The sequence below is a fragment of the Malania oleifera genome, chromosome 2 (assembly GCF_029873635.1).
Source record: "Malania oleifera isolate guangnan ecotype guangnan chromosome 2, ASM2987363v1, whole genome shotgun sequence".
Taxonomy (NCBI): Eukaryota; Viridiplantae; Streptophyta; class Magnoliopsida; order Santalales; family Ximeniaceae; genus Malania; species Malania oleifera.
Window position 1 is genome coordinate 63,795,977 of NC_080418.1, and position 20,915 is coordinate 63,816,891.

Below are 20,915 nucleotides of genomic sequence, written 5' to 3' on the forward strand. Positions count from 1 at the left end.
TATTATGTAAAAGAGGGGTAAAAATGGAATTTGCACAGACTTCGTCGACGAGGCCATAATTCGTCGACGAAGGTAGAAGGATTTTCGTAGACGAAATTCAGAGGTTCATCGACGAGGAAAAGCCGAGAGGTTTGGAAAAATTTAAATATCAGGGTTCGTTGACGAAATCCCTGAAGACTTCGTCGATGAAGACACCAATTTGTCAATGAAGCCCCGCGGGTCAAAGGTCTTTATAAGGATATTTTAGTTTTCTTCTTGGCTAAGTTATGGAAATCCTCTCTCTCTCTCTAAGATTCGAAGCTCTCTCTCTCTCTCTCTCTCTCTCTCTCTCCTCGATTTCTTCGCTGTTTGTCGCCTGAATCGCAAATCCAACATTACTACGAGGATCAGTGAAGGATTCTCTACGTTTCTAGCGGATCGGAATCTCGTTTCAGAGGATTTCGGGTTTCAGGCTAAAATCGAGGTAAGGCTCGATTTTCATTTCTGATTCAGTATATGTGTAGTAGTACGGATTGTAAGTATGTTATGTATTGTGGTTTGTAGGTTTTGGAGTCTCGGTTCGTAGTTTTGAGGACCGTAAAGTTCGTAGTTGGAATTCGGGTTAAGGTAAGGGGATTCTGTTTATATCAGTCCATTTTTGAAATCAGGATCGGTAAGCTTGTAGGCTACGATCATATGTATGTTTTGACTACTTATTTGGGGAAATCTATCGGGTAAAAATGTGGGATTTTTGGGTTACAGTTTTTCGAAAAAATTGGGGATTTCGGGTATCATCTCTACTTTGTTTGGAAAACCGCTTGTTATGTTTAAACTGTATTATTGAGGTGACCGTAATCCATACTTGCTTAAACTGTATACTTGAATTTGTAAACGATATGATTTTTCGTAAACCAAATAAGTGTGGTAAGTTTGTATGTATGTATTTTGTTCCAGATATTTGTGAAATAGCTATGTGGCGGCTTATTACCGTACGCTGAAATGTATAGGAACGTGAGTTCCAAAATGATTCTAGGTTTTTTGAAATCGGCTAGTGGAGGCTAATAACTGTATGCTAAAATAGCTATGTGGCAGCTAATTACCGTATGCTGTGCTGTGTATCAGTTAACTACCGTGGGCGAGAGTGGCCAGCTCTATATCTGGGGTGTGAAATATCACTAGTATGTTTCGGATGGTCACCGGTGGGTGTGATCTATACCGTATGTAGCAATGGATTCACAGTGGGCCTAGGTCGTCGTTGCGTAGTTGTACATGTGGCAATGTAATTGGGGTGAGACTAGGTGACCTTGTGTAGTTGCGTATGTAGCAATGGATTCACTATTAGGCCTAAGTTGTAGATCTTCGTAGTTGCATGTGTAGTAATGTAATCGCTGTGAGACTAGGTGACCTTGTGTAGTTGCGTATGAAGCAATGGATTCACTATTGGGCCTTGATCGTCACAGCATAGTTGCGTATGTAGCAATGTAATCGCTGTGAGACGAGGTGACCTTGTGTAGTTGCGAACTAGTATGACGACACTGACCGTATCTATGTATATATGTATGTATGTATGTATTTGGGTATCGTATGAACTGGAATGGTTTTTGTGAAAATACTGGAACTGTATGGAATTGTTTTGAAACTGTACGAATTGTTTCAACTGTATCGTATGCATAGTGTTATGAAGTATGTAAAATAACACTGGTATGCCACACACTGATATAACCTATTTTCTCTCTTACTGAGAGGTGTCTCACCCCGAATATATACAAATGTTTTTCAGGTCCTTCGGGTAGCCGAAACTAGCATCCTAGCATCCGGAAGCGAGGGGTGTTGTTTAGCTACTATTAGTGACTGATAGGTACGAGTTTTTGTAACCGGGTTATTGTGATGGATTTTGTAGACGCCCGTAGTATGTATGGTATCCTTCGGGATGTATATCCTTGTATGGTATAGACTCTGGTATGGTACAGTTTATGTATAGAAAGACCGTATTTCGCTGTGTATTTTGATGAGTATGGACGTATGTATGTATGTATATATGGCATCCTTTCACCCCACGGGGTCGGACCCTCTTTGTATGTGGTATCATGTATGTTTTAATTGATACAGAGACAGGTTAGGTTACTAAATTCACCCTCGGTTCCCATTTTTGGGTTCGGGGCGTGACATAAAGTCTTCTTACGAGGCTCAAATATACAGCAGCAGTCCTGTCAACGAAGCGGCGTGTGATGGACCTATACCAAGTGAAGTATGGGTCATCTGGACGCATCGAACTTTCCTCCGCCACTCCTGGTACTATGTAGTCTCGTCGATGCTCCCACGCAGTGACAAATATCGCGTGCGTAGTTGACCAGTCTGTGACCCCTCAACCGCGCCCATCCATGCCATGGAGGTCATCCCCAACTATATCTACCCCCGATGTAAGAAATCGGTCGGGAATGCCCTGTTGATACCCGAACTGTCGCATGGCTCGATCGAGGAGATATCACTCGATAATATGAAAGCATATGAGTGGCACTTGGGCTACTTACAGGTCACTCCCGTCTGCATAGTCAGGAGGCAGGTCAGCTAGAATCTCAGCCGTGTAGGGCGTCTATAGGAACTGCACTTAGACATAAACAGAAGTTAAGCGAACTATAAATAACTGAAAGAAAGAAAAAGAATAGTGCTATACTTTAATTTGTTTATACCTCATGCTCCCGGTGCATGTCCAACTCGAACCTATACCAGGGCAATGTGTGAAGCGCAACCATTGGTGCCCTCAAGTCATCCCTCTATCTGTATAAGATTAGTTCATTTTAAGCACTTAGTTTACAATTCGGGCATACGAGGTCCGAATCAAGTGGGGTGAATTCCAATTGATCAACTTAGTTACACAAGTGTGTCCTTTTTTTACACTATGTCCAAATGTTAGATCATTTTGCTATAAAATCATTTTTAATCATAGTATATGCATATATGTTCAAACATTGTAATGTACTAGCTAAATTCTTGTATAATTATTATTTTGTAGGGTTTGCAGCAGTCAGAACACTACGACAATGCCACGCACTATAGTCAAGTAAGATGCGCGTGCAGCTTTTGACTTTTCCTATATTTCTTTTTATATGAACATAATTAGTTTGTATATTTGAATTTGAAATTGTATTTGGATGTATTTAAATTCTGAACAATTGTATTTGAAATTTTAATAATTTATGAATGTTTTAGTAATTCTGGTTTAGTTTTATGTATGCTGAAATGTGATTACAGGTTCTTACAAGAATTTACAAAAAATAAAAATAAAAATTAATTTTTTCAAAGTATTAGTGACAGTTTGAATAACCGTCTCTAATAATAGCTGGGTGCAGTATTAGTGACGATTTCTAAACCGTCCTTAAAGGATAAAATCGTCACTACAGATTTAGCTTGTTCTGGGTTCAAATTGGTCACTAAAAGCACAACATTAGTAACGAATTTTATAATCGTTACTAATATTATATTATTAGTGACAATTTTAATAACCGTCACTAATAGTGTCATATTAGTGATGGTTATTAAAACCGTCACTAATACTTTGGCTTTAGTGACAAATTTGAGTAGAGAATATGTATGATTTATAGTGACGGTCTTACAATATTAGTGACGGTTGTATTCCGTCACTAATACTATAATATTAGTGACGATATGAATTGTTCGTCTCTAATAATTATTAGTAGCCGTAGATATAGAGGCAAAGTTAGACTCGTCACTAATACTGATCGAACCGTGACTAATACTATTAGTGGTGATTTTTTGATTATTAGTGATAGTTTAAAATCCTCACTAATAACCTTATTTTTTGTAGTGCCTTATACACCCACACGACCATTTTTCTACACGCAGCATATCCACTTCCATCATTGTGTTCAAAGCTTGATTGAAGGACTTACGACGTGATCTAAGCTCATGGTGAACAAGTTCAAGTCATCTGACGATTTTCTTGGGTAAGCTTGTTACTTTTCTTAAAACCCTTGTTGATTGTGAAGCCTTGCTTGAAGCCTGGCAACCCTTCTTAAAATAGCCCCTTGAATCCCTAAATTTTCTTAAAATCCCGTGTGTGTTCAAGTGACCAAAGGCCTAGGTTCAATCAACTGAACTGCTTCCAGTTCAGAAATTCTGTTTCTAAAATCTTCAGGCGATTGAGCCCTGAGTTCAAGTGATTGAAGACCAGTGAACCTTTAGTTTTCAATATTTATATCACTTGCTAACGTCAATAGTGAGAATATTGACTTGTTAATGTACAACTTATATTCTTGAATTTTGAAATAGCATCTTTTCCGCATAAAACTTGATTCTTTTATAAATGACATTTGGGACTTAATTTTTGGATAATGCATACACCTTTTAAAAAACCTTGCAATATGTGAATCGTAACATAATTTACGATGTTTATGTTTGGGTTGATTGAATTCTAAAATTACAATGTTTACGTGTATGTGCTTGCTTGAGGGTTGATTGTAGGACTAAACCGGCCATATCCATACTACATCAAATATGATGAATAGATGACTGATAGAACTAGAAGCGCAGTGGATCAATTAGGAAAGTTACTAGACAAAATAATCTACTTTTTAGAGAATCTACTTTTAATTTTTCTAGTTTAAGAGATCAAAATTCTAGATGACACCCATGTGATAAGATCCACTTTAGTAGATGGTAGTCATACACTTGTCCAAGAATCTTATCATCTTATTCCCTAAAATCTTATCTTGTTCTTTCTTTAATATGTTTATTTAAAGGAGACTAGTTCCTTGAGGAAAGACAAGGAAGACTATATCCACCTCTTTCTCGTGTGTGTATGTGTGTGTGTGTGTTTTTTAAGTGTTAGAGTGTTTCCCTTATTATTCATTTTGTTTTATGTTGTTTTAAAATGTGGCTTGTTGTAGAGTGCCTTATAATATATATTTTTTCTAAGTATTCCATGCGATCAATGTTGTTTTGATTTTCCATTATTCTTGTGATTTCATTGGTTCGTATCAAAGCCAACAAGAATCAAGGAAGACTCAATCTACTGTGATGAAAGTAATTAATGTTTGTGCTCATTTATAGTTATATGTTTTTTTAGAATGATCTTTAAATTTTATATTTGCAAATAGGCCCTAGATTACCACATATGTCATTTACTTCAGCCCTTTCAATATTTTTCCTATGTTGAGGTGTCACATTCACCAATTCATAGGCAATGTGACGTCATGTAAATGCTTATGTGGACATGTAAACACTGAAGCATATTTGTCTTTAGAATCTTAGAATGCTTTGTAAGAGTTATATTTCAAAATGTTCTAAGTGATCAAATGTTGTCTTAATTTCATGTTATTCTTATGATTTGTTCTATTGTTATTAAAGGTACTAAGAATCAGGAAAGACCCAATCTACTGTAATAAAGGTAATTAACTATAAAATAAGTCTTTTTAATTTTTTTTTTTTTAATGTTTATACATGTTTATAATTTTGTTTTTTAAAGAGCGTTCTTCAAATATTATACTTACAAAGAGTCTTGGTTTACCACTTGTCATTTGTTCCAACTATCCAACATTTGCCTCGAGGCCCATGACAGATAACCGTTGACCCTACAATATAAACTATTCATAAGAGCACAAAACCCTATAAAAAAATAAGCCCTTCCATGGAACAATGTGATCCTTTCACATCAAATTCTCTTATTCAATGAAAATATTCAAAATAGTGAATTTCACCAAGACACATAATAAATTTACTATTTAAAGTCTTATGGAAAGATTTGATGAGAGGGCCATGTGGGTGGATGGAATTTTTCCAAGGACCCCATAATGCTGGTCGCTGTGCAGCCTGGACCGCTCATCTGTGTATGGGCCCATGTCTATGGATGTCTCAGATTAGTTGACTGAGCTACCAATACCTGGAGCCACGGGCAATTCCTGAACAGAAGCTGTCGCTGCTGGCGTGAATTGTATTGTATGAATGGTCCACGTTCCAGGCCCCATAAGAACAGTATAAACGTTTCACTGAGATGCTCCGGAGCAGGGAATGGAAACAACGAAAAAGAGCAAAGACCAAAACAGTAATCTTTTTCAGCCTTTGATTTCGAATCCGACCAGGTTTTGAGGGAGCCAATTAATTCCTGGAAGTTGAAATTCCATTTGTCGGTGCTCTTTTTCAGAGTTGAGATTTGGATTTGGTGGGTAGTCTCTTATAATCCTCTTCTGTTGCCAAGCCTAAACTAGTGAACAGAAAATTCATGATCTATCAGACCCTGAATTCTTTTTTTTTTTGGGACAAACCAAAGTAAAACATCTGAAGTGCTTTTTAGATGTTTTATTTATGCACTAATATGGTGAAACCGAACACATGCATAATAATCTTTTTAGATGTTTTATTCATGCTCTAATATGGTGAAACCCATCACATGCATAATATTGTTGATGTTGTGAACAAGCTAGCAACATGAAGGAAGGTTTAGAGGGACTTTTGAGCACATTTTGCGATCAAATGATTCAAGTGGTCTCATCAAAATTTCTGCTTCAGCTAAAGACACTGCCACGAGTTTTTTTTTTTTTTTTTTTTTTTGGGGGGGGGGGGGGGGGGTGGGGTTGTGGGAGTTTATTGTTGAAGGTAAAGTTCAATTGAACAAATTATATAATTATTAAAAAAGAAAAAGGTGAAGTTGTCTAATAAGAGTATTTAAGGTGAGAATCATCTTTATACAATTCACGTTGTAAGAATCATCTTTGTACATCTCAGGTTATAAGAATGATCTCTATACGATTCTCAAGTCAACATATGTACCACTTTCTCATGTTAAAGGGTAGTCATGGTTCATGTGAAATTCATTGTTATCTTCACCTTGAAAGAAAATGATTTATACCTAATAACCTACCGAAAAAGAGCGAATAGTGGAAATGTTATAGCCAAATCTTCAATTTCCAAACCAGAAGGATCTAGCACTTGGTTCTTCAACCAAACAAACCCTTCATCCTTATTCTTCCCTTAGCTTCTTGTTAATTAATCACTGAGGTACGTGCCTATTAGTACATGTCACCAGTATCATGCAAGATCTAAACCTTCATTTAGCAATGGTTTTCACACCAACAACTAGTTCATTCTTATTGTCCTCAAGGAAGAAAAGAAGACCCATCGTGGACGGAAAAATTAGACAATAGCTGTGGAGGGCTTGCTTGACTATGGCTGCGCTGATGATCGAAGGAGATGATCAAAGAGGGGTTATAGTACTCAACATGGGCAATGTCCTTAAGACTAGGATTGCCCTGTCCTCGAGTAGTTTGACCATTCGAATTTTCAAGAGACAACGAGTCCTTAGTGATGGAATTGCATTGTCGTGGCTGCGTTTGGTAGAAAACCTTGGAAACTACTAGTTCTCCCTCCTTTTCTTCTTCATTATCGCCAAGGTGGTATTGATGCATTACCCAATTTGTTTTCTCAGGCTTTCTTTGTTTTCCGTAATTGGTGTATAGCACAAGAATTTTCTTATATCCTTTCGCCTTGCCGCCAATAATTACTGACCTTGTCTTCCCTGTTTTGTGCCACCGAGTTTCGCTACCTTCCGCTATGTCTGTGTGAACCTTTCTTCGTTTCCTAGTTCCTGTTGTGTACGCCTTGGAAGGCCGATGGAAGAAATGGCGGATTAGGCCATCCTTACTTACTCCTACATGAAAAAATGAAATAATGAAAATGTTTTTTTTTTAATATTTGATTACTCAAAAAAGAGTGTAAAGAAAATAAAATTATAGAGTAATTCAATTAAAAAAAATTTGATTTTATCTACATATTATTAAAGTATTTTTCTTAATTTTTAGTCATATAAGAACAAATTATTAATTTTACTCATATTTGATTTGATATAAAATACAGTAAAAATATTTTTTTTCCTTTTCTTTTCTTTCAAAACAAAATCCTAAATTCATACGTATGGTGAATGTTAACCCGTGCTTACAAATTAAAGTAACATTGGCAATGTCTATGGAGGGTTTCTTCAAAAACAAGCGGTGCATTACATCCAATCAAGTGATAGATAAATGAGCGTGACATTGATTGTGTTTCCCATGAATTCTTCTCTTAAAAGATTAAAATAAAAACTGCACTTTGTTATAAATTGCAATCACCTGGCAACTTCTGAGGATGCGTGTAGCAGATACCATCCTCACCTTCCAGTGTAGGGATGAACTCATCAATGAGAGGATGAAGCTTATGACCATCAAATTGGATCTTAGCCTCCAAATGCTCAAGAAGCTCTTGATCAGTAGGATCAAACTTCACGCCCGCTGGTAGCCCCGGCAGATCCTGAATTCCATGCTATTTTAATTCAAACCCAGAGGCCAAAAACACAATCAAAATCCAGTAAAGTATGCGTGTGAGTGCGTTTGTGTGTATATATATATAATAAGAAAATATCTGTCTCATTAATTGGAAACGCACAAGAACTTGAAAAGAAAAAATGAATTAATTCGAAGGAATGGTAATGGAAATTAACCTGTTGGGATTTGATGTGGTGACCACATGAGGGGCAACTTGTGGTTTGAGTACATGTGTTGGGACGTTGCTTATCGCGAGCAATAACAGTATTAATATTGCTATTATTATTTGAAGATGGCACCTGCAGGCTTCTGTCGGTGGCTTGATCCTCGCTGCAGCCATTGCACCAAGTCATTCTCTCTTTATTTTCCTCTTGCACGTATTAAATGCTCATTCAATTCTTCCGCTGGCTATTCTTTGTTGGCGGTTATACTATTATATGTATCTTACCCTCATAATATTTATATAATGTAGGCAATTCTAACCGAAAGAGAACACACAGAAGAAAATAACAAGTTGTCTACCTAGATCTCTTTTGAAGAATGTTTGGGCTCAGGCCCCAGTTCATCTTCCTGAGCATACAGGGAAGCAGCAGGTTTCTTTCTTCACTTTTTGGTATTCCCACAATGAGAGAGAGAGAGAGAGAGAGAGAGAGAGAGAGAGAGAGAGAGAGAGAGAGAGAGAGAGAGAGACGGTACCTAAAAAATAAAAGATGGGATATTGAAAATCCAGGAAACATAATAGGTTCCAAAGAAGCAGAGAGAAGCTGCTTGCTTGGATCTCAAGTTTGGCTGGGCTTATATTGATTAATTAATACTTTTTATTGGGTACGTCATTAGGTAACACATGTAGGGCAGTAAATGTAATTTTGTGCGCTTTTACACTCTTTCTTAAATTTAATGAGAACATTATAGATTAGAAAGTATTGAGTAGAGATGGGGCAAGCCTGCTGCTGCTTCACCACCACCTCACAGAGAGAGAGAAGAGAGAGAGAGAGAGAGAGAGAGAGAGAGAGAGAGCAGTTCCAATGTCATCCTAGAGTGTACATAAAGCTAACATTTGGAGACCGTGTTCAGGTATCTATGTAAATACAGAGAGAGAGAGAGAGAGAGAGTAACCCAACCATACTCAAATCTGATTTTTCATGTAGACTTCTCATAGAAAGCAAGAAACTTCACACTAATAAATGGAAAGTATAATAAATGGAAAATAAATGACCTATATTGCTCAGAAACATATTCCTTTCTCAGCTTGTACTTATAATACTTTTTCTTTAGTTTCCCACATTTTCCCAAAACCCACACAAAAACTCTAGTGATGCATGTTCGGTCCATGTACATATATATATATACAAGAGACTGTTTCTGCATGCATTTCCTTTTTTTTTTCTTAGTTTTTTGTTTTAAGCTGGTAAGAACTCATTGATCTGGTCAAATGTTTTTTTTTTTTTAAATTTAATTTACTTGGTAAAGGTTTTGTACATTAATTAATAGTTGTAAATAAAAATATTATCTAATATATATACACACATGCGCACGGCGACAAGCTATACGTTTTCTTTGTTTTGATAAGAATCAAAATTATATAAAAAATAAAAATATTAATTGTGCATATAAATATATATATATATAATTAAAAGTTTTAAAAGATTTTATTAAATTATTTATATACATCCATAATTTGTAAATTTTGAGAATAAATATAATTTATAAGGCTGAGAATATTTTGAAAACAAAGAAAAGTAAAAATGTTGATTGAAAATAATCACCTCTCGCTTTTATCTTTTTTGTGATGATAGTAGTGATAATTCCATTAATAAAAATGAGAATTTTATAACCTTTCATTCAAACGAATTAACGAAATGCGGCTTGCGTGTTGTTCTTACAATTGCTTCTCCCAATGATCACGAGCAATGCATTACAAGAGCAGGGTCCTGGGGCATGAAATGAAATTATTTCCCCTTAATCGAAATGATACGTCATTTTCACCATAAAATAAAAAATAAAAATAAAAACAATAAAAAAAAAAAAAACATAGGAAAAAAGCGTCAAAGCAAAACAAGCTACCTCTACAGTCAAGATACTCTTCGTGAAATGTACACTATGCATGCCATATCTCAATGCTTAAACATCTCTGCTTTTTCTACGGCAATGCCCCAAATAAAAATTTTTTTAAAAAATTAGAAAACCAAAACGGAAATCGGGATCCACCTCCTTCAATTCTTCTACTTTAAGCTACTGAAGTCCCTCCACTTAATGTTAGGTCCAAATTTTTTATTTTTTTAAAAGGCCCAATTTTTATTTTGGTTAATAACTCATTTCTAGAAGCCTATTAGGGCTTACCATTTATAAGACTGATGTACTGTTAGAGAGACTTAAGAGGAGATACAAAATAGTGAGGCTGTTTTAAAACAAAGAGGAGTTGCAGAACTTCAATGAGAATAGTTTTGGTCAAGCAGTTGATTAGTGAGTCTTTTGCGATCTAATTTGGCTGATATTTTTACCGTATGTTCAAGACTCGTCGACTTTCAATCTAAATGGTGAAGATCTATTTTGGAATTTTGGAGACCTAGATTTTGTAGTCATAGCTGCTCTTTTGGGTGGTATCTTGCAAACTCACAATTTATTTGTGATTCTTATATATATATATATATATATATATATATATATATATATATATATATATATATTTATTTAGGAATTTTTTTTTAGCAATTATGAAGGGGATTTGGAGAGAGGAAGTCAAGAACCTTTGAAGACTTATAAAAGGAAGCTCATTTGGTTTTACACAAGATATTGCAAGATATTTTTCTATGGTCTAGGACTTATTTAATTCTGCATAATCTCACCTAGAATGACTTTGTTTCTTTATATGTGGAAATTGACATGTAATGTTGATATGTTTCTTGTTACTTGCTTGCTATCATAGTTGTCTTTATTGAATGAAATGCATTTTACCTATCAAAAAAAAAAAAATGTAGGGTTAATGGACGTATCAAAGGAGTAGTGTACTATATAGCAGATGGACATAAACTTAAACTACAATGGTTACTTTTTATATGAAAAGCTTTTAGTTGCCCTGCAAACGAAAGCAAACAAATAATGCACCAAACTCCTTGGTATAGCACATAGGGTAGGTTTTATGCATTTGGAAAGAAACAAGGCAACTTACGAAACCAATGTAATGGATAAATATTTCCCTGCTAATAAATTAGTGAAGAGAAAAATATCCAACAATGACAACCAATAATCTCAACAAAAGAAAAAATTAGCTGAGAATCTACCAAAAGCAAGCGAAAAAATCACAACCAATAGAGACACACGATTTTAACGTAGAAACCCCCTCTAATGTGAAAGGTAAAAACCACGGAACCTATGAGATCCAATAAAAAATCCATTATAATTTGAAGGCAAGTTTATAGCAATTCAAATACCACAAAATGCTTACAAACTTAGAGCAAAAATAGATTCCCAAATGTGTGTGTGTGTGTGTGTGTGTGTATATATATAAATCACAAATAAATAGCAAGGAGTTTGCAAGAGATTATCTAAAAGCACATCTACTATTCCGACCACAAGACCTAGGTCTCCAGAGCTCCAAAGCAGATCTCCACGATTTAGATTGAAAGTCAATGAATCTTGAATGTGCTGTCAAAATTTTAACGAAATCAGATCACAAATGACTCTCTGATCGACTACTTAATCAAAATTGCTCTAACTGAAGTTCTACAACTCCTTTTTGTTTTGAACATGCCACACTATTCTACCTCTCCTCTTAATTCTCTCTGGCCATACATCATTATTGTAAATGGTCAGCCCTACTGGGCTTTAAAAACAACTTGGGTGCTTTTTTAAAAGGAAATTTGGGTTGGACCTAACAAATTTCCCATCTAGCCCACGAGGAAGGAGACACTTCAACAAGTTTATCACTGAAAAATGATGCTAGCTGTCTTGGCATATAGCTTAAGTTTCTCACGAGGCACCATCTCATGAACCCAAGTTCATGCACAAACTTCTTCATGCACATTAACTTTTTGCATGCCTCGGTAGCTGTAATGAGCTCAACTTGTGTGGTAGACAAAGAAACACATTTCTGAAACCTAGATTGCCAAGCCATAGCTCCCCCTGCAAAGGTAATCAAATAGCCTGAAGTAGATTTCCTTGTGTTCAAAACCCCAACCATGTCTGACTTACATAGCCAACAAGAATAGGTTTTCCCTACCCAAAACAAAGCTTCAAATTAGTAATGCCACAGAGATATCTCATAATCCGTTTTACAACATTCTAATGCTCTCTACCTGGATTAGAGAGAAAACAACTAACTATACCAACTGCATGAGCAAAATATGGCCTCATGCAAACCATAACGTACATTAAGCTTCTAACTGCAGATGCGTAAGGAACACTTTGCATGTCTCCCTTCTCTTCATTACTAGAAGGTGACTATTTACTGTTGAACTCAAAGTGTGTAGCAAGAAGTGTGCTTACCAATTTAGTTTTTTCCATGCAAAACTATTCAAGTACCTTCTCAATATACTTCTCCCGAGATAGGCATAATTTCTCATTTCTATCATGATTTATCCCAATTTCAAGGCTTTGATTTTATGATCCTAAATCTTTTATTGCAAAACATTTAGAAAGATCCTTCTTGAATGTGTCAATCTTGGAAGAACTGCGGCCAACAATAAGCATATCATCAACATAAAGTAGCAAAATAATAAAGTCATCATCAGAGAATTTTTGAACAAATACACAATGATCAGAAGTAGTCTTCTTGTATCCCTTTTGAATCATAATGGACTTAAACTTCTTATACCATTGTCTAGGAGCTTGTTTCAAGCCATACAAGCTCTTCTTCATTCCACAAACATAATTCTCTTTGCTTTTCACCTTAAAACCCTCAGGCTACCCCATATAAATTTCCTCCTCCAAATCACCATAGGGGAAAACAGTCTTCACATCCATTAGCTCAACCTCTAAATCAAGACTAGTTGTGAAGCCCGAAACAACATGGATTGAAGAAAATTTCACTAGTGGTGAGAAGATCTACTCAAAATAAATCCCCTTTTTATAATTGAAGCCTTTCACCATTAATCTAGCTTTGTATCATGGTTTTGAAGTATTCTTTTCATGTTTTATCTTATAAACCTATCAATTCTCCAATGATTTTCTATCTTTTGGCAACTTGACAAGATCAAATGTATGATTGTCATGTAGAAACTTCATTTCATCTTTCATTGCTTCAAGCCATTCTTCTTTCTATTCCCTTTCCATAGCCTCTTCATAGCAGTCAGGTTCTCCCCATCAATTAAAAGTACATACTCGCTAGATGTGTACATTGTAGATTGTATTCTTTCTTTGGTAGACCTTCGAAGTGGAGCAGTAGGCTATTCAATTATTTGTTTTGATTGATTATCAGTAGTCTCGTGCATAAGAGTATCTTCCCTACTTACATCTTCATAATCTTCCTCAACATGATCATTCTAAACATTTACCTTCACATCATTCTACTTACAAATCTTATTTGCATTAGATAAATCTATAGTAGAAGGTGAATCCAAGTCAATTAGGTCATCACTACCAAGAGACGCTAAATTATGTGACTTGCCAATATCTTCAAGGGTTTGATCCTCTATGAATACAACGTCACAAATTCTAACAAGTTTCTTCTTTACCAGATCATAAAACTTGTAGCCAAGTTCAACTTGACCATACTCCATGAAGATACATTGCCTTGTCTTAACATCTAACTTAGACATCTCATCCTTAGGCATAGGTACAAAATCTTTGCAGCCAAATACACGCAAGTGGTCATGGGAAACATCCTTCCCATACTAGAATCTGCCAAGAAAATCAACCCGCAAGGCAACGGTAAGAGAGATAGATTAATCAAATGTGCAGCAATATATAATGCCTCACCACAGAATGATCTATGTAGTTATGCTTTTGAAAGCAAGCATCTAATTGTCTCAACTAGTGTTTTTTTTCATCCCTTATGCCAAACCTTTCAACTGTGGAGTTTTAGGAGGTGTCTTATGATTTCTAATGCCCTGTTGTCTACAATACACATCAAATGGACCACAATATTCACCACCATTATCAGTGCGAATACATTTTAGCTTCTTTCCTATTTCTTTCTCAACTGAACCCTGAAAAAATTTAAATGCATCAAGCACTTGATCCTTGGATTTTAAAGCATAAACCCAAAGTTTCCTTGAATGGTCATCACTAAAAGTAACAAATTAAAGTACACCACCATATGACCTTACCTTCATTGTACAACAAAAATCTAAGTGCAACAATTCAAGTAACTTTGTTTTTCTAGAAGGAATATGGTTCTTGAAAGAAACGCTTTTCTACTTTCGAACCAAGCAATGAACACATCTTTTCAGCTTTACACATTTCAACCTTGATAGCAACTTCTTCTTGGCCAAACGGTCAAGTCCTTTCTCACTGATGAGTCCCTAAAATGCATTATTTTAGGCCCTCAATTACCTTTGTTTATCCTCATTTCTTTTGTATGTAACCCTTTGTTAATATAGTTTGAAGTTATGCAATGTTTGTTCGTGTTTTAGGAAATGCAGGTTAAAACTGAGGAGATAGGCATTACGAGAAGCCAAGGGAGTATTTGGGGTACTTAAAGTTCAAACCAACTGTTCAAACAAGCTGCTGAAGCCTCGACACACATAAAAAGAGAAGAAGACTCTATTCGAGCTAGCTAACACAGGCACAACCAGATCATCAACTACAAACTCCAAGGTTCAAAACTAAAGAAGAATTTCTGTAAGGTTCGTCTAAATGTTCGATTATGTGACCATTAAGGGCAACTAAGTCGAGATATTGAAAATTACTGTGCCCATAAATACCAAGAGTCTCGACGAAGTGTTCGACCAAGAGACCTTGATAGGCGACTAAGTTGAGTTCTTGAAATTTCTTTTAGATTGAGATCTTGCAAGTCTCGACCATCAACTCGATCAGCAAGACCCTATGGTGCAACAAATTCGAAGATGTTGAAAATTCAAATCCCTGATTTCCCACGAGTCTCATTTAAGTGAGACCAAGGGAAAGCATGGGTGCGACTTCGTCGACAATGACAATCTTCTGCGCGAGATTTGCTGCAAGCTTTCCTATTTCGAAATTCAAACCTTGTAAACCCTAATGGGTATAAATAATAGCTACGAACATGTTCTTTGGGTTCCTCTTTGGCCGATTTTGGGTTAGTGATAGACCTAAAATGCCACTGAGAGCCAAACTAGATTAGATTTACTACTTTCAAGTTACATTCCTATTATGGTTCTTTATTATATGAATGATCATTAGTGACAGACGATTTGTTTGCAATATGAAGCCATCCTTACTGCTTTCATCTTTACATGCTTTGATTTAATTGCTTTCCTTTACTACTTTCCTTTATCACTTTCCTTTACTGCTTTGGTTGTGAAGAAGTCTCAAAGTAGGGGAAGTAGGGTATACTCTGGTTCCTGATCGTGCTCCGGACGATTGATAGACCCTTACTAACCTATGCCTTTGAAGAGTTTCTTTTGCCATTTAGCCTAATATATATAGCTGACCGAACAAAGTTTGCGCACACAATATCCAAAGTCTGATTTATTAATTGAGCACTACTTTGTAGGAGTAGAGATAATATAGATTTTACATGCTTTTATTAGATTGTTAGAAAAACCCCACCTTTACACTCTCTTTTTACACAAATCTATAATAAATTAGATTGGAAACAATTGATAACTATACTTGAGTCCCTGTGGATCGATACCCGACTTCCCCTACTATCTATATTACTTGGGATTTGTTATGTTCTATAAATATTACTTTTGTTAGTTAAGGACCCAAGCCTTGGTGAACCTACAAAATTTTGGCGCCATTGTTGGAGACTAAGTTACGGTTATTAGCCAATTTCTAGTTTAGTGTATTACTGCTTTGTTTTTCTTTCTTTTCTTTTTCTTTTTTCTTTTTGTTTTTGTTTCATATACTAAAGTCTTGATTTTGTGTGCTTCAATTTGTGTATGTTTGGTTTGCACTCTTTGGATCCTAAGATAGTTCCTATAGATCCTGAGATTGAGGGATCATGTAGGTCCCTTAGGAAACCCACTTTGAATCCTGAGTTTGCTAAGTCGTCCAAACTTAAAGCTATGGTCGAACGTAATCAGGTTCCTACTGCTCAAAATCAGGAACCCCAAGCTTCTTACCAACCGCTGGTGGCAAAGCAACCACTTTGGCCTCTTAGGGACTACTTTGTGCTCGACATATACACCTCATACTCATGCATCTGGTTCCCAGATGTCCAGGTGATGCACTTCAAGATCAAGACTTCCATCATCTCGATTCTACCACCTTCTATGGGAATTCTTCTAAAAATCCATATCAGCATCTAGATGAATTTATTGAGATTTCTTCCACCATTCGCATCCATAATTTTGATTACTATGTTCTTCGCCTAAGGCTTTTCTTGTTCTCTTTGAAGGATAAGGCCAAATATTGGTCGATGTCCTTATAGCCAAACTTAATGACCACCTAGGCCACCATGCAGCATAAGTTCTTAAAAAGTATTTCCCGATTAGGAAGACTATTTAGCTGCAAAGCGCAATTACTTGTTTCTCCAATTTGTAAAGGGAACTATTCTTCGAAACTTGGGAGTGCTTTAGGGACCTACTATGTAAATGCCAACACCATTAGGTCTCTAAGTGGAAATTGGTTCAGACCTTCTATGAAGGTTTGGTTGAATGAGATAGGTCGATGGTAGATGCATTATGTGGAGGTATGTTCCTCACTAAACATGAGAATGAGGCCTGGTTTCTCTTCGAGAACCTCACTGAAAATTCTCAGTAGCATAGAGTTTTTGCTCACAAACCATTGTTGGCCTAACAAGGCTTATGAATTTTATTTTGATGAGAACAAATCAAGGGAATTTAACATGTTTTAATTAAAGTGATGATGTTTCAAGAATTAAACATTAGAGTTCAAGATCAAGAGTGCATTGATAGCCTACATTCCAAACAAGTGATCAAAGGAAAGCTCAACAGATCAAGTTTGTCAAATCTTATGAAATCTTAAAGACTTCTAAAGCTCAAAGTCAAGATGGACTTAAAGCAAGATATACATGAAGACTTCACACTTAGAGAGTTTAAGTCTTAAGGAAAGTCTTCTGTAAGTCCTTCAATTTAAAATCAATATGGATGCTTTTAAGCTCTCTAGGAATGATTACATACTTAGATATCTATTTTTAAAAACTTGGGAAACATATTTTTCAAATTTCAAATTAGAGATTCCAAGATTAAAAGCTAAAAGATTTTTCGGAAAGAAAATATTAAAAATAGTTAAAATGCATGCTCAGACGGCTAACTAGGTTTCATCAGGTAAATGACAAATTATATGTCTTTTAAGAACGGAAAACAAAACTGTGACAGACGCCTCACAAAACATCCTCAAGCGACTGACAGTAGTCAGGTGAGTGATAGAGCATGACTTTTGAAATATGTTGAGTTTTTAACGTGACAGGTGACTGACGTTCGTATTTTTTTTTTATAATTAAAACAGCATTGAAAAGTCTTCAAAAATGTTTGCTTGGGCTTCAAGTTTTGTAAATACTTGGGAAATACTCCAAGTAAACTTGGGTAACAAGGAATTACTTTTAGAACACTATAGATACATGGGAGACCAAAGGATTTTTACAACAACTACAAGTAATTAAGCAATCAAAGTATCCAATTCTCAAAGATTTCTTGCTCACTCACTCGTGCTAAAGTTATACTAAATTCCTTCTAATACAACCACCTGGGTCTTGTGTTCTTACCAAGCTTCTTTCAATCTAAAAGAAGAACCCGGTGATTAATTTCTTGAGCTTCAAATTCATTCTTTATTGATATTTAAATTTGAAGTATATTAGTACTCTAACTTGTTCTAATCAGCTCTATTGTGAGAGTGTCTTTGTACACAGGAATTTGTTCTTATTTCTTGTTGTTTCTTTTACGGTTTAGGTTTTTGAAATGTTGTACCAAGCGTGGGCTACCGCTTGGAGAGGAGGGCTCTATCCTATTAAAGGAGTGTTGCAAAGGTTTGCTCCACCCGTAAAGGAGTGGTATAGTGGAATCCTTAGGTGTGTTGCCTAAGGTGAGGACATAGGTAGGTATAACCAAACCTCGTAAAAACTCATTGTCATTCTATTCCCTACTCTCTTTAAATTTGAGCACTTATTTTAAATTTGAGCACTTATAAACTATGTGGTTGTGTACTTAATTTGCTGGATATTAATTTGTCTTTTGAAATTGTGGAAACCATAAGGGAGTACGTTGATTGATCAATATATTATGGAAACCACAAGGGAGTTTGTTGATTGATTAATACCAGAGCTTATTAATATATTGGTTGGTTACATACTTAATTTAAGATACTTAATTGATACCAATATTTGAACTTTGGAAGCCTGGTTGAATTTTCTATTTTATTTCATATTATAATATCAAGCTTACTTTATTGATTGGTTTGAGTGTTGGGTTTTACAGATCAATTGTACTTATGAAGTTGATTGTTGTGATTATAAAATAACTCAAATTTAAAAAGAGGTTAATACTCAACTAAAAGAACTTGTAAAACAAGAATTCAAAAAGAAAGTTTTAAAAACCCAATTCACTCCCCCTCTTAGGAGTACACTTTAACTTTTCAATTGGTATTAGAGTAGGGTTATATAAAATCTTAATTTAGAAGCTATATAAAGATCTATGGCACACCTAGGCATATCTCGCTTATCTGAGGGTCCATCCTCAACTAGACCTCTTGTCTTTTGTGGGATTAACTACACCTTTTGGAAACAAAGAATGAGAATCTATCTACAAACTATGGATTGGAAGGCATGGAAAGTTTTCACACATGGTGACCTTATCCCAACTAAAATTGTAGATGGTAAAGAAATACCTAAAGAAGAAAAGGAGATGACCGACAATGTGCAAGTAAACTCAAGTTCAATAAATGCATTATATTATGCCCTTGATATAAATGAATTCAATAGGGCCATGACATGCAAAACAGCCAAAGAAATATGGGATAAATTAGAGGGAACCTATGAAGGAATGGTTGACGTGAAAGACAATAGAATTGACATGCTCACTAGTGAATATGAAGCCTTTAGGATGAACCTAGATGAAACTATCACTAGCATGTATACTAGGTTCACTATATAATAAACTCCCTTAATGCCTTAGGGGAAAACTACTCTGCATATGAGATAATTCAAAAAATCCTTATAGGACTTCCACCAATTTGGGAGCCTAAAGCCACAACAATTACAGAAGGAATAAATCTCAAAAATACCTCCCTAGATGAATTAATTGGATCGATTCTCACCTATGAGATGGCTATGAATGAAAGGAATTCTGAAAACAACAATCAAAAGAAATCAATAGCCCTTAAAGCTACAAAAGAAAGCTCTAGTGAAGAAGAAGATGATAATGAACTAGAAGATGATGAAATAATATGGCTCACTAGAAGACTCACATTTACCTTTGCTTATTCTCACTTTATTATTTATTTACCCATTGTTATCATTGTTCGAAACTATGCAAGGTTTGCTCGTCTTTTCAAGAAATACAGGTTAAAACCAATGAGTTAGACATGTGAGACGCTAAAGGAGCGTATGGCGTACACAAAGCTTAAAGTCAGAACTTTAGCCAAGCTCGCAAAGCCTTAGATTGTCAAAGAAAAGGAAGTCTTTGTCCGACCAAATGGCCTGACCAACAACACACACGAGTGACTTAGTCTTCCACTACAAACTCCAAAGTTTTGACTGAGATTGAAATGCTACAAGGATTGACCAAGTGATCGACCATGTGAGCCTCCAGGGTGACTACGTGAAGATACTGAGACAAAATTGAGAGCAGAATTACTGAGAGCCTCGACAAAATGGTCGACCAAGAGACCTTAAGCAACGACTATATCGAGTTCCTAAGACTTCCTAAAGATTGAGATCCTACAAGTCTCGACCATCAACTCGACTAGCAACGCTCTAAGGCACAACAGAGTCGAAAACATCAAAGATCCGAATTCTTGATTTCCTGCGAATCTTGGCAAGGGCACACAAGGGAATTATAGAGTGACTTGGTCCACTACGACGATCTTCTGCGTGAGATTTGCTACAAAATTTCCAAAATTATAAAACAAACTTTGTAAACCCTTGAGCCTATAAATAATCACTTCAATGATGAGCTTTAGTTCCTTTTTGGCCTCTCTGAGGTTAGTGACAGACTTAAGATGTCATTAAGAGCCAAGTTTGATTAGGAGTAAAGTTGATTTCAAGATTGTGCAAGGTGTATTCGACGGCCTGTGACAACTGATGGAGCTCTTATGTTTTCCAGTGTATATTACATAATCGTTCAGCTATATTTTCTAATGTTAGTGACAGACATTCTGATTGCAAAGGGATGATCCTTTTACATGCTTTCTCTTTACTGCTTTGATTTACTACTTTCCTTTATCGCTTTCATTTATTATTTAGATGGTGATGATGTTTAGTGAAAAGATTAGCACCTCTATTGCTTCATTCAGGTACACATATTAGGCTATAGTCTCCCATAGAGTATACCTCGTTCCCTGACCGTGCTCCGGACAGATGGTGCA

General features: G+C 35.8%; 1 protein-coding gene across 2 annotated transcripts; it reads right to left on the minus strand.

Moving 5' to 3' along the window:
- Positions 1–6,664: 6,664 nt before the first annotated feature.
- Positions 6,665–9,019, minus strand: LOC131148811 (NAC domain-containing protein 73-like). Of its 2 annotated transcripts, none has more exons than XM_058098735.1 (3): positions 8,468–9,019; positions 8,100–8,289; positions 6,665–7,642 (listed from the first exon to the last, which is right to left on the minus strand). In XM_058098735.1, the coding sequence occupies exons 1-3, from the start codon at positions 8,642–8,644 to the stop codon at positions 7,092–7,094; spliced, it is 918 nt and encodes a 305-aa protein (XP_057954718.1). In that variant the 5' UTR covers positions 8,645–9,019; the 3' UTR covers positions 6,665–7,091. The 2 variants fall into 2 exon arrangements, with proteins under 2 accessions (XP_057954718.1, XP_057954720.1); XM_058098737.1 differs by having other exon boundaries at positions 8,100–8,277; positions 8,468–8,992.
- Positions 9,020–20,915: the final 11,896 nt, after the last annotated feature.

Excerpts from the sequence above, each read along its gene's own strand:
- LOC131148811 (XM_058098735.1), bottom strand. The coding sequence starts at position 8,644 with ATGACTTGGTGCAATGGCTGCAGCGAGGATCAAGCCACCGACAGAAGC. Across the intron at positions 8,290-8,467 it reads ACCACATCAAATCCCAACAG|CATGGAATTCAGGATCTGCC; the intron begins GTTAATTTCCAT and ends GAATTAAAATAG. Across the intron at positions 7,643-8,099 it reads GCATCCTCAGAAGTTGCCAG|GAGTAAGTAAGGATGGCCTA; the intron begins GTGATTGCAATT and ends TTTTTCATGTAG.